Raw genomic sequence first — 14,787 nt, 5'->3', positions numbered from 1 at the left:
TATAGCAGTTGACAGTTGAGGAAGTGCTTGTTAAAAGAAATTTAAAATTCATGGCTTGATTGCCAGCCATATGTATATAGGAGTTCATATATTCTGAAAATATTTAAGGAGTCCTTATAATATGTTCCAGTGCTTCAGATGCACCAGGGTGCATGTGCTCAATGTGAATGTATTTTCAAGCTAGGGCTAATGTTATATTCAGACACCAGAACTGAAACAACAAACAAAAACTGATGTGGAGGAAACTGAAATGTTTTCTGTTGTAGTTTGCTGTCATCCAACTCCAGTCCTTTCTTCTTCAAGCAGTGTCCCGTGGGTGCTCCACTGTAGGTGTTGGGCTTTTCCCGGTGCCACAGATTGGAGATCTTTTCCAGCCGTAGTGTGCCGGACCGCGCATGCGCAGAGAGTGGCTCATGGCTTTTCGCGCCGTTTGAGTGTGCATGGTTCCTCCTGACTGTCCTCAGCCACGGACGGACTGATCACTCTCTCGTGAACTCCTGTTTCATAGAGACACAGAGAGAGCTTGTTCTTAATTTTTATAGGGTACGTCTATACTACAACGTTAATTCGAACTAACTTAGTTCGAATTAGTTAATTCGAACTAAGCTAATTCAAACTAACGCGTCTAGAACTAAAAACTAGTTCGAATTAGCGTTTTGCTAATTCGAACTAGCAAGTCCACATTGAGTGGACCCTGAAAAGGGCTTAAGGATGGCCGGAAGCAGTGCTGGCAGGGCATGAGAGGAGGACTTAGAGCGTGGAGCTGCTGTCTCAGGCTAGCCAAGGGCTGCGCTTAAAGGGTCCCGACCCCCACCCTGGACAGACAGTTCTAAGGGGTGCCCCGCTTGCAAAGCAGTCCTGGCTTGGATTGCCCGGAGTACCCACACTGGGCACATCACATCACTCGGCCATCAGCCCGGCTGCACTTGCCGCAGGCTGTCATCTGGGGAGAGGGGACAATCGGGGGGCTGCAGGAGAGCTTCCACCCCCAGAAGCCCGCAGAGCCAGCCCAGTCCTCCCCATCGGGGGCTCGTACCCCATTCCTCCCTCACCTCCTTCCACTTACCCTTCCCTAGCCCCCCTTCTTATTGATGTACAAAATAAAGATAACGTTTCTTCCAACATTGACTCTGTCTTTATTGAACAAAACTGGGGGAGACTGGGAAAAGGAGGTGGGAGAGGGGAAGAGAAAGGCTGGGAGAGGGGAGGGCAACTAACATGATCAGGGGTTGGGAACAGGTCCCAGATGAAGAAAGGCTACAGAGACTGGGACTGTTCAGCTTAGAAAAGAGGAGATGGAGCGGGGACAGGATAGAGGTCTCTAAAAGCAAGGGTTGGGTGGAGAGGGTGCATTCAGAAAAGTTCTTCATGAGTTCCCCTAAAGAAGGACTAGAGGACACCAAAGGAAAGGAATGGGTAGCAGGCTTGAAACTAGTAAGAGAAAGTTGTTGTTCTTGACAAAGCAAATAGTTAACCTGTGGAACTCCTTGCTGCAGGAGGCTGTGAAGGCTACAACTAGAACAGAGTTGAAAGGGAAGTGAGATCAAGTCATGGAGGTTGGGTCCATGGAGTAGTCTTAGCCAGGGGGTAGGAGTGGTGTCCCTGCCCAAAGTTTGTGGAAGGCTGGAGAGGGATGGCACGAGACAAATGGCTTGGTCACTGTCTTCGGTCCATCCCCTCCAGGGTCCCTAGGGTTGGTCGCTGTCGGCAGACAGGCTACTGGGCTAGATGGACCTTTGGTCTGACCCAGGACGGCCATTGTAAGCTCAGGGCTCAGGGTCGGGGGTCTCAGTGGACCCCCTTGATTTTCATGCACACCTGCTCCTGGGTGGCCAGGCTGGCAGCTCTCCTGCCCTAGCCGGCCACTTTCCTGTGTCTAGTGCGGAGATCGTGGACGAGGTCCACGATGTCCGCACTAGCCCAGGAAGGTGCCTGCCTCTTGCGGTCCAGGGCAAGCTCCTGGGAGCCGCCAGCCTGGTCCCGGGAAGAGGGGGTGGGCTGGGGGACATCGGGTGGGTGGCTCTGTGCCATGCCAGGTGCAGGGTCTGCTGGCTGGGTGCTGGCAGGCTTGCACCTGGCACGGGCACCGTAGCCAGCCTGTGCCCCTTTAAGGGGGCCGGGAGGGGGGCATAGAGTTTCCCTGGTGTTGGCCAGAGTGGCCACCAGGGAAACCTGGGGAGGGCTAGCCTCCCACTAGTTCGAATTAAGGGGCTACACACCCCTTAATTCGAACTAGTAAGTTCGAACTAGGCTTAATCCTCGTAAAATGAGGTTTTCCTAGTTCGAACTAAGTGCTCCGCTAGATCGATTCAAATTCGAACTAGCGGAGCGCTAGTGTAGCGGCTATGAATGTTAGTTCGAACTAACATTGTAGTGTAGACATACCCATATATAGTTAGAAGTTATAGTTATAGTTCTTAGTTACTAAAGACCTGCAGCCCCAAGCCCGGCAACCGAAAGGGCATGCAGAACAAACCAAGAAGACGAAGAAGAGACCATCTGCAGCGCGATCCCTTCCACCTTCACGGGTGAGTATTTGCGATAAGCCAGGGACCTCAGTGGCATCTGTCACATGCGGCGCTGCAGAGCCAAAAGACAGCCGAAGTAAGTCAGCTCCAAGCCCTTCTGTATCGGGATCCATGGTCTCAGCCATTCCCTCAGTCTCCAAACTGCCTCCAAGGACCTCCACAGCTCTGAGAACCTCTCCCGGTGCAGGACACTCCCCGGCACTGGCTCCGGCACTGAGCCGCTCCTCGGCACAGGAGCGCTCATTAGCACCGACGCATACTCTAGCACAACCGCGATTTCAGAGTTGCTCTTTGCCCCAAGCACATGCGGCACCGAGACGTTCCTCGCCTCCAAGGCAATCGGCACCAAGACCACTGGCGCACAAATGCTGTGTGACACATGAGTGCCCTTCGTCTCCTACAAGCTGGCTGGCACCGAGTCGATCATTGACGCCGAGGAGTCTTTTGCCTCCTTTACACTCGCTGACACTGAGACACCGATCACTGGTGAGGCATTCACCGGCGTCGAAGTGTCTCTATCCGCCGAGACGTTTTCCAGCACCGAGTTGCCCTTCAGCACCGGACCGATCGTCGTCACAGAGGCGTCTCTCTCTATCAAGGCGCTCACCGGCACCAAGATGTCCATCTCCTTTGAGACGCTGTCCAGAACCGAGGCGATCCTCTCCCTCCAAACGCCACTCGGGCCCATCACAATCGCCGGCAACGACATGCTCGACATCGGCCCACCCCTCGATACCGGAGGGCACTTCGGCACCATCTTCTTTGGTACCAGTGGAGATAATTCCTCATACAGCACTCTCCACTCCAACTTCCTCTCCACTGGAACAGTTGTTGGCATTACCTACCCATCACAGAACCAAGAAACTACTTTCTCTGTCACCAAACCCAGAATTCTCACCTGAAGTATGGTCACCATCCCCAGCGTACTCTAGGTACTCTCGTACTGGCCATGCTTCTCCACAATCAGGACAGCTCTACCGTCATGATCATCCGTCATCCAGCTACACCATCTATTATAGAGAGAGGACACGGTCTCCAAGATCACCCATGCTTTCGACCCATTCTGACGGATAGATGGTACCGGTGTTCTGCATCACCCTATCATCACCATAGGTTGTCGTCTCATCACCACCGGTCACCTTATGCGCACTCCCGTTCCTCTCTCACCGGGGAGCATCCTGCTCCTCCCCCATCTTCAAGACCACCAACTCCATCAGGGTCTCCTTCACACACTCGAGCCACACAACCATCTCTTTCCACTCGAGAGCCTGAACCTGATGGATCGCCTACGGACCAATCTTCCTCGTCCCCAGACGACGCAGTTTTTCAAGGAGACACCTCACCTTCGGATGACCTACACCAGTTTCAAGAGCTTTTTAAAAGAGTGGCAGAGAGCCAAAAGGTGCAAATGGGGGATGTGCAACAGAAACAACATCACCTTCTCCGTAATATCAAGCAGTCTCATCAGCCCAAAAATCTCATTGCTGTTAGGTGAAGCCATTCTAGAGATATCTGATGATATTTGGCAGTTGCCCGCAGATATCTGATGATATGTGGGCTGTTGCCCGCATCCACCCCGCCCACGAATAAAAAGACAGATAAAAAGTATTTCGTCCCTGCCAAATTTGGTATAATTGTTTCAGCACTTAACAGAGGCTAAACGGGACATCTTGAAGGCAGTAATTCAGGAAGGATATGCAGCCTCAAGAACAGCTTTACGTATTGCCCTGGATACAGCCGACACTGCAGTGTGCATGACTGCTACATCGGTCGTTATGCGCAGGGCATCCTGGTTGCAGCAGTCGTCTGTCCCTAAGGACCGACTTTATCAAAAGTCGAGGATCTACCTTTCAACAGGCAACATCTCTTTTCTGATAAGATGGACCAATTCCTCCTCTCAGGGAAAGATTCCAGGACCACTTTAAAAATGTTGGGCATGTACACACCACCGTACTGCCGGAAACAATTCACTCCCTACCAAAAGCAAAGACCCCTTCTCTGGCAGCCTCCTCCATACAGGCCGCACGAACAACAAAGGAGTAGACAACACCAACAACAAAGACATCCACCACCTAAAGCGTCTACCCAACAGGGTAACATACAGCAGGTTTGACGCTCCTGTTGAGGGATTGTGAACCTTTCCCACTATCTCTGGTCTGAGTGCTACAATGACAGTCTTCCACCACCGCTTGAGACCATATCTCCATCAATGGGCCTACATCACCAACGACAAATGGGTCCTTCAAACAATTAGGCTTGGTTATACCATTCCATTCATGCCGTTGCCTTCCCCCATCACCCCTGCCCTGTCCCTTTCAAGGGACCCATCTCACGAGTCCTTGCTCAGGCAAGAGGTTACTCAGACCATTGGTGCGATAGAGGCTCTTCCAAACGAGTTCAAGGGCAGAGGGTTTTACTCCCGATATTTCTTAATGGAAAAAAAATCGGGGGGATGGAGATTTCTGCAGTCTCAACTGTTACCTGTGAAAACAACGATTCTGAATGGTTACCCTGGCTTCCAAATTGACACAGACCATTTCCAGTACAAGGTCCTGCCATTTGGTCTCTCGTCGGCTCCACAGGTTTTCTCCAAGACCCTTGCCGTAGTGACTACATATCTTCGTCGTCTACACATTATGATTTTTCTGTACCTCGATGACTGCCTAATCAGAGCTCAATCATTGCAGGAAGCACACCATGCTACAGATACCACACACATAGTCTTTGAAGTGCTGGTTCTCATTCTCAATATCCTGAAGTCGTCCTTGGAGAACCAATCAATACAATTCATCGGAGTTCATCTCGACTCTACACACGAGCGAGCTTTCTTGCCAACAGAAAGGTTCCAGGCAATACAGGATTTGATCCAGATTTTGCTCATCAGTCCAACGGTTCCCATACTACGGTGTCTACAACTCATGGGACACATGGCTTCCACGATGTATGTCGTCAAACATGCAAGGTTATGTTTTCGCTCCCTTCAACATTGGATGGCAAGGGTATGCCCCCCAAACGTCCGTGACGTACATATGAAAGTAACGATTCCCACCCACATCAAAGCGTCACTAGCTTGGTGGACCGTTCCAGGCAATCTAATGTTGGGTGTACCCTTTCATCGCCCACAGTCGTCAGCACAGCTTACAACCGATGCGTCACTCATTGGATGAGGCGCTCACCTTGGGCACGAGCAAGTACAAGACCTATGGACTCCTGACGAATCGTTGATGCACATCAACTTTCTGGAACTCAGGGCAGTGTACAAAGCCTGCCAACATTTCCTTCCCATTATTCAAGGGCAAGTCACATGAATCCTCACCGACAATATGACGACCGTTTATTATATAAACAAGTAAGGTGGAGCCAGATCCCCACTCCTTGTGCGCAGAAGCGGTACATCTATGGAATCTGTGCAACAATCACAATGTCTCTCTAATTGCAGAATATCTCCCGGGCCAGCACAATGTCACAGCCGATTCCCTGAGCAGACATTTTTCTCTCAAGCACGAGTGGGAATTACATCCCAAAGTGCTTTCTGCGATATTTCAATGTTGGGGATTTCCGTCAGTAGACCTATATGCCACTCACCATAACGCGAAATGTCCTCAGTATTGCTCAAGAGCGGGAATTGGGCGAGGTTTGAAAGGGGAAGCTTTCCTATACAACTGAGGACGTCACCTGCTATATGGGTTCCCTCCCATACCTTTGATAACCAGGGTCGTGGAGAAAATTATCCGAGAGGGAGCCACAGTGATCCTAATAGCCCCCTCTTGGTAACGGCAAATATGGTAGCCTTACCTTCATCGTATGTCGATATGTTCTCCATATCCTTTACTGATACAACATGATCTTCTTTCACAGAATCATCGCTCCCTACTCCATCCGCAGGTAGACCATCTCACACTGATAGCGTGGTACCTAGTTGGTTCCAACAGTCAGAAATAGCATGTTCGCAATCTGTCAAACACATATTACAAAATAGTAGAAAATTATCTACGCGAACTACTTACCTCTCAAAATGGTCTCGCTTCTCGTCATGGTGTTTCCAAATGGGCCTGAACCCAACTTCTGCACCCATACAGTGCTTCGTAGACTACCTGGTGCATCTCAAGAATTCTGGCCTTACCTGCGCTTCCATTAAAGTACATGTCGCCGCAATAACCGCCTTTCACCAACCTGTTGAGGGATACTCCGTATTCTCCCATCCAATAATGAAAAGGTTCCTGAAAGGAATGGCCAACTTGTATCCACATTATACCCAACCTGAAGGACCCTTGGGATCTCGAAATGGTTCTGAATGCTTTGACGAGTAAACCTTTTGAGCCATTAGCGATGTGCAACCTCCATAACCTATCCATGAAGGTCATTTTCTTGCTAGCAATTACCTCCGCAAGGAGAGTCAGCAAATTAGCTGCTCTATCAGCCTCACCTCCCTATACAATATTCACGCACCAAGGAGTAATATTGCGACCACAGCTGCGTTTTCTCCCCAAACTGAACTCCCGTTTTCAAATCAACGAGCCTATAGTTTTGCCTATCTTCCACCCTAAACCACACCCTTCGCCCGAACATGCGCGCCTACACACTTGGGATGTCAGATGAGCGCTGGCCTTCTATATCGAAAGAACCAGACCCTTTTGAAACGTGGACTCACTACTAACATCAATAGCGGAATGCTCTAAGGGCCGTCCATTGTCTGCACAACGCATCTCCTCCATTATTATGCAGTGTATAAGGAGTTGCTATAACCTGCGAAACAAACCACTGCTGTCGACATTGAGGGCCCACTCGACTCGGGCTGTTGCAACGTCCACTGCTTTCCTCAAGGGAGTTCCATTGAGAGATATTTGTAGGGCTGCCACGTGGTCTTCCAACCTTTGCTACAAATTATGCCATCCCCAATCTCCTAATACCAGATTCAGCGGTGGCGTCAGCAATGTTATCCATGGTTACGGCACATTAGCTCCGAACCCGCCTCCATTCGCGAGCTACTGCTGTACATTTCACCTACAGTGGAACACTCACAGGACACAGCTCGAAGTAGTAGTAGTTACGCACCTTGTGCAGTAACGATGGTTCTTCGAAATGCGTGTCCTGTGGGTGCTCCACGACCCGCCCACCTCTCCTGTTCAGAGTTTCTCTATTTTATGGTTTTCAGATCAAGAGGCAGGAGGAACTGGTGGGAACCAGACCACGCGCATTCGAATGGCGCGAAAAGCCACGAGCTGCACTCCGCACATGCGCAGTCTGGCAGACTAAGGCTGGAAAAGTTCTCCGATCTGCTGTGTCTGGACAAGTTGGAGCACCCACGGGACACGCATCTCGAAGAACCATTGTTACTGCACAAGGTGAGTAACTTCTTTTTCACAGTCCTTTTCGCTAGTCCAAGGCCACTCGTGTGCCAAGAGGGAAGGGAGACCTGGGCCCTCCCTCACTCCAGGTCTCAGCCCAGTACCTTAAGAACAGGGAATCCCCACACATGTGCGTACAGCAGCCTCCGAGCATGCCCAGCCAAGTGCCGTTTCAGTGCGGGGAGCGGGGTTTTCCCTTTCAAACCCTACCACCCCGTCACATTTCCATAAACAAACAAAACTAGTTTGGTCCACTAATGTAGCTTAGTCAGATAAATGAATGATTCTCTGTTATTGATCCATGGTGATTACTATATGTAATACTTGTGGGAGTCTACATCTGTGAATGTTATTTTGTTCTTTAAATATTTCCAAAGACTTTATTGATGAATACATTTTTATATATGTAACTGTTACTCTCCTATCCAAAATAAAGCAAATTAAGAAAAAAATCTCTCATCTTTGGGATTTATATCACACAAGTTGGAAAGGCTGCTTTTCATAGTTAACAAGAATCATTTCTGCTATGCTAGAGAAAACATTTAGAATTAGAATACACAACCTAGAACTTTATACTTTTATCCCTAAAGAATAGCCAGAATGATCAGCATGGTCTGCATTATTATAAAAATTAGGGGGCACATGTTGGGCATGACCTTAGCCATGCTGAAAGAAAAAAAAAGTTTTAAGATAAAAGGAGCTATAATAAAAATGAGGGTTGTCAATCCCAGTTAACTCACATAATTTACTCAAAAATTAATCGCAATTAATCAGTTCTAATTGCATAGTTAAATAACAGAATATCAGTTGTATAGTGCTCACTTTATATTACTTTTATTACAAGTATTTGCACTGTAAAAACAAAAAATATAGTATTTTAATTCATCTCATACAAGAACTATATCATGAAAGCACAACTTTAACTGTAGAATTTTTTTGTTATAGTGTTATAGTGCACTATAGGGCATGCTCTGAGGCCGCGGCATGCACATGTGTGGGGATCCCCTGTTCTTAAGGTACTGGGCTGAGACCTGGAGTGGGGGAGGGCCCAGGTCTCCCTTCCCTCTTGGTGCACGAGTGGCCTTGGACTAGCGAAAAGGACTGTGAAAAAGAAGTTACTCACCTTGTGCAGTAACATAACTGCACTCAGAAACAAAACCATGTTCCAAGTCCACTCCGTCCTACTTCTTGTTCAGCCAGTCACTATAAGAAGCAAATTAGTTTACATTTATGTCACCTGAAAGTACAAACAGGTATTTACATGTCATATACGCTAAACATTCATATACCCCGTCATGCATTGACCACCATTCCAGAGGACATGTGTCCATGCTGATGAGGTTCATTAGAAAAATAATGTGTTAGTTAAATTTGTGAATGAACTCCGTGGAGAATTGTATACCGCTTATGCTGTTTTACCTGCATTCTGCCATGTATTTCATGTTATATCAGTCTCGGCTGATGATCCAGCACGTGTTTATTATAAGAACATTTTCACTGCAGTTTTGATGACATGCAAATGTACAAATGTGATATTTCTAAAGATAGCTACAGCACTTGATCCAAAGTTTAAGAATCTGAAGTGCCTTCCAGAATCAGAGGGATGAGCTACTGAGCATGGTTTCAGAAGTCTTAAGAGCAACACTCATGCAGACATTAAAGAACTCAAATGACCAAAAAAATAAAATCCCTTTTTTGCTGGTGGCATCTGGTTAACATGATGGAATTGAACATGTGTTGGTCTGGACTGTTTTGGATCATTATCAAGCAGAAGCCATCATCAGCCTGGATGCATATCCTCTGGAATGATGTTTAACGCATGAAGGGACTCGTGGCTCTTTAGTGATCTGGCACATAAATATCTTGCTTGCAATGTTATGAAAATGCCTGTTCTCACTTTCAAGTGACATTGTAAGCAAGAAGCAGGATATCCAAAATATACAGTAATTTTCAATTGGTATTTTATTGTTTAAGAGTGCGATTAATCACCATTTTTTAAATTGCTTGAGAACCCTAAAATGCAGACGGTATTGCAACAATTAAATTGATATTTGTGTACCTTTATAACAGAGAATTTAATTAATCTTTCCCCTATTTGTATTTAACCTCAGAGAGCCATGTTTGTAAAAAATATATAAAATATTACTAATAAAGGCTAAAATATTATATTATATAGGTCAAAGACATATTGCCATATTAGGAACTTCAGCTGGAGAATCTTCTGATGATAGTCTTGTGGATCTGGTATGTATTGAAAATTGTTCAGTTTCAGAATTGCTAAACCATTGTTTTTATCATGAACTGGTATTTAGGAGAAAAACTGTATTTGAGAAAAGCATATAATTTATTAAATGGATTTATTCCCTAGAAAAATCACCTTTTACTGAGTTAATCTTTGAACTTTTATTTTTTTCTAAAAGCAAGAAAATTGCCAAAACAGGATAAAAAGAACCTACTTAAAAGTATGTGTTCTCCATTTGCATATGTTGTTCTGTAAAGATGCAGATGAATTACTAAATTATTCTTGAATATTAATAACAATTTTTCATAGTAAGTCTTAGCTCTGTTAGTCTGTTTATATTGACATTGCATTTGCAAATTTAATTTCCTATGACCGTGATAATTAGTGTGCAACTCCAACTACATCTTTACTTAAAGGAAGATTTTATTTCCACATAGATAAGAAGTACTGTTGAGAGTAAGGTTTACTTTAGGATATCAAATTAAATAACTGTGAAGAAAATTATTTAACTTCTAAACTGTGGAATTTTAAAATATTCATTTTGTTGCCCTAAGGCTGTTGGCCTGGGTGCCAGGTTTATCAAGTTGGGAGGTCTTTCCCGTGGAGAGAGAGTGACCAAATACAACCGCCTTCTTGCTATAGAGGAAGAACTAGCCAAGAACGGAATACTGTGTATGAGCTTCTTTCTTACTTGTTTTCAGCATGCAATGAATAAGAGAACAAAGATTGGAGGAGGAATGATTGAAACTGCTCCACAGGAGGGAAGGGGAATGAAAAGACTATAAATAAGCAGCAACAAAAAACTAGGATGGCACTTGCCACAACGTATATTGTTGTTCTAATGGATTATCTGTTTACCTGAATGTTAAAAAGGTCCCATTCTTGAGGGATAACCTACATCACATTTTTCAGCAGAATTAATTGGGTAGAATCTGTAAGCCCATGTTGGCAAAAATAAGATAAACATTTCAATTAAATTCAGATGAAGGTTTCTCCACACAAATTTTAGCCAAAAGCAGATGCTTTTGCAAAGCTTCAGTTTATATCCCATTTCACAGTAATATTCTTTACAAAAAACTAAGCTAAGAACGTTCATGTTGCATGAGGAAGCACTCAGAATCAGGAAACTCTAATGTTAAGGATACATGTGCAACCTTAGCTGTGCTCCTTGTATGTACCAGGATGCATGATGTGGCCTGCATCTTCTCTCATGCCACTTTTATGCTAGTATAACGTCACTATCTGTGGAGTCTTGATTTATACTTGTGTAACAGAGGAAAAAAGACCTATTATTTCTTGAATATCTCAGTTTTTTCACACTTTATATTCACATGTGCAGCATGTAGTATATTTCCATTCTTTTATACTTACACTAACTGTAGATTTTTCTTATAGTCTAAGGGTAAGTCTACATTGCGCTTTCTTGCTCAAGAACATATGCAAATGAGGCATGGTGATGATGAATATCACTATGCCTCATTTGCATACTTAATGAGCTACCATTTTGCACAAGGGGCTTTTGCACAAGCAGCAATCTACACTGCTCCTTCTTGCGCAAAACCCCCCTCTTGTGCAAGAGCCATTCTGTCCTGAAAATAATAAGAAAGTGCAATGTAGATGTAGCCTAAGATGATAACTGTCAGTAACCATATACTCTACATCAGTGTTTCTCATACTGTGCTCCATGGAGCGCCAGGGCTCTGCGAGACATCTCCAGGGGCTCCGCAAGGTTGACAAACTGGAAACATCGATAGGTACAACACAATCAGTGGACCACCGGGGCTCCGCATACATTTTTACACATGTATAGGGCTCCAGAGCCCAAAATGTTCCTTACAAAAGTAATAGCCCTCCTTCTGTTCAATTCAGAGGGTGAGGGAGTTCAAGGAACACTGTTAATGTAAATGGGGGGGATAAAATGTTTATTAACACCCCTTCACATTCTTAAAAAAATACATGACTTGCTTTCCCCAACATCATTACTTCTCACATTGGACTTAGTTGGGACTATACAAAAATAAAAACAGTTTACATAAGTAAAAATTACAACAACAGAAATATAGTAATATAATAGCCTAAATATAAGTTGGCCATGTCCCTTTTACTAGGAAAGGAACTTACTTGAACATGCATGTACAGCACAATCTTTCTTATGTAGATTTCAAATGATAGAGCAGATAACTACAGCAGTGTAAACTTAACTGGCATTTAAGTAAATGCATTATTTTTGTACACTAAAGATGCCAAGCATTGACAAATGTTTAAAAATACACCCCAAACTTTAGCACTTTGTTGCACTAGCAGTAATAAACCCCAGTAGCAAAATCACCATCACTCACCAATTACTCCCATCTCTACATAGATCAGAGAGAAGGGAGCGACCTGTCAACATGCCCTGAAAGTTAAACTAGGGCTGCTATGGACCCAGGTTCTGATCCAATATTGCAACCAAGAGTGTATGGGGTGAGCTGCTACATCTGCATTTAGCTCCATTAGGCTCTAAGGGCCAGACTGTTAAAAATATTTAGGCACCTAAAGATGCAGATAGTTGTCTAGTGGGATTTTCAAAAGTGCAAAGGGCATCTGGGAATTAGATGCCACTTTTGATATTTCATTAGGCACCTGTCAGCATCTCTAGGTGTCTTAATATCTTTAACAGTCTAGCATAGCTGCTCTGTCAATTGCAGATTAGGACCATGGGAAATAGTGAGATTATTAATATTAAAATTATAAATGTACCTAAAATTAAACATAATACATGCATCACTTAGGATTATATTTTAAAAATCTAGTGTAATATTTACAAGTTTGTTTGAAACAATCATACTTTTTTTTCCCACTGCAGGTTCAGGAGAAAACCATGAATTTGTTGATTTTGCTGAAGAAGCACAAACAGTGGAAGAACTTTTCAATGCATTCCCTCCCATAGAGCAGGGCCCCTGGCCTTCACAGCACTCTCAGTCTGTGCTGGCCCAGGACCAGCACTCTGTTTCCTCACATAGTAGTGCCCCACACCTCAACGAGGCTTCTAAAATGGACCCATAAGTGTTTCCTTACTGACAGTTTGGCACTACGATATCATCAGGGGTTTAGTCCTGCAAGGTGCTGAGAGTCCTCAGTTCTCATTAAAGTTTATAGGAGTTGAGGGTGCTCAGCACCACTTATGCTTAGATCCTAAATTTGGAATTGTGAGGCTCTGACGATGCCATTAGTTTCGCGAGGAGGGAATAAATTCTTGTATGGAACCATACTAAAGTTTCCACTTGAGTACAAGGGATGTCCCCTCAAGTGTATACAATAAGGCGAAAGCCCTAGTGAATTCTCATGGTGGATGAATCATCAGTTGCTTGATTGCCATTAATTCTACCTTGTTACATCTGCCTGCCAATAAACTATTTTTAAATGCCTGAAATTCAACGATTACTTTGTTTTCATTCATACCCTATCTTGGTCCTGGTTTTGTACCTGGGCATTCGTCTCCAATTTTGCTGTATCTGTACCATCTTGTACTTAGCTCTGACATGCCGTGTATCTTTCCCAGACTGAAAAAGAGCTCTGCGTAAGTTCAAAAAGTTGTCTGTCTTACCAACAGAAGTGGGTTCAATAGGTATTACTTCACTCGCTCTGTCTCTAGAACTGTTACAAGACACTGTAGCACAGGTTGGACCTCCCTAGTAGCATAATCAGGGCCTGACTGATCCTGGATGAAAGATTTACCAGAATAGGAGTGGTCATTTCTGGCCACCCTGCTGCTAGCCCTATCTCCCCCACTGGGCTTCCTTAATCCCTCCCCAGTCCAGCTAAGCCACCACCATCCCCACGTAGCCCAGCTGAACCGCATGCTCGCTCCTGCCCCTCTCCCGGCAGCCCAGCAGAGCCATGTGCTGGCTCCCACTCATCCCAGCCCAGTTGAGCTATATGCCCACCTCCCCCCCCAACCCAGCTTGGCCATGCATTTCCCCCCCTCTGCATTGGGCCCTCTACTCCCTGCAGCGCACCAGAACTCTCTGATCCTGGAACATCTGTGGTCCTCCTGGACCACAGATGTTGCTGGACCAGAGAGTTTCACTTTATAGAGGTGCAACCTGTACTAAAGTCTTTGTGTATATTTTAATCTCGGAAAATTTGCAACACAAAATAATCATACACAATAAGTGGTTTGCTATTTTAGATATTCCACAACATTTATCTGAAGATACTTTGGATGGGATTTACAAAAACTGTCCAACACTGGCCAATCTCTGCTTCCTGTGGACCACTGATTTCAGTGGAAACAAAATTTGGATAGTAGTGAAAAGTTTTGAAAATCTTACTCTACATGTCTAAAACAAGATTTTGGAGGACTGAATGGCATTAGCGTTATTTTCTCTAATTTCTGTATAACTATATTTACATTTTAAACAATAAGTGTCTACTCATTTTAAAATAATGCTTAAGCTTTATATACAAGAACAAACAACTAAGGACAATTTATGAAAAAAAGAAACTTGACTGTTCAGCATTTCATCATACAACACCTCTGATTAGCCTGATATACATCAGGAATTTATTCTAACAATTGATGACAAGGGTAAATCCCAAGTGTAGACAAAAAGAGCTGCACTTTGCATAGGTAAAAGAAGTAACACCATTTTCAAGAAGGAAATAACAATATCAAGATTTCACAATG

The 14,787-nt window shown here is 44.7% G+C and overlaps 1 protein-coding gene across 5 annotated transcripts in view; it reads left to right on the top strand.

Moving 5' to 3' along the window:
• ENO4 (enolase 4) overlaps window positions 1-13,530 on the top strand; it is a 66,308-nt gene extending 52,778 nt beyond the window's left edge. For all 5 annotated transcript variants that reach the window (XM_075935396.1, XM_075935394.1, XM_075935395.1 and 2 more), the window contains 3 exons: window positions 10,053-10,120; window positions 10,673-10,790; window positions 12,964-13,530. In XM_075935396.1, the coding sequence (XP_075791511.1) occupies window positions 10,053-10,120; window positions 10,673-10,790; window positions 12,964-13,163 (386 nt within the window). In that variant the 3' untranslated portion in view covers window positions 13,164-13,530. The remainder of the gene's footprint in view (window positions 1-10,052; window positions 10,121-10,672; window positions 10,791-12,963) is intronic.
• The last annotated feature ends 1,257 nt before the right edge of the window (window positions 13,531-14,787 follow it).

Source organism: Pelodiscus sinensis, chromosome 8, assembly GCF_049634645.1.
Source record: "Pelodiscus sinensis isolate JC-2024 chromosome 8, ASM4963464v1, whole genome shotgun sequence".
Lineage (NCBI taxonomy): Eukaryota > Metazoa > Chordata > Testudines > Trionychidae > Pelodiscus > Pelodiscus sinensis.
Note: the sequence above shows the minus strand (reverse complement) of the source record. Positions and strands in the feature narration are given on the sequence as shown.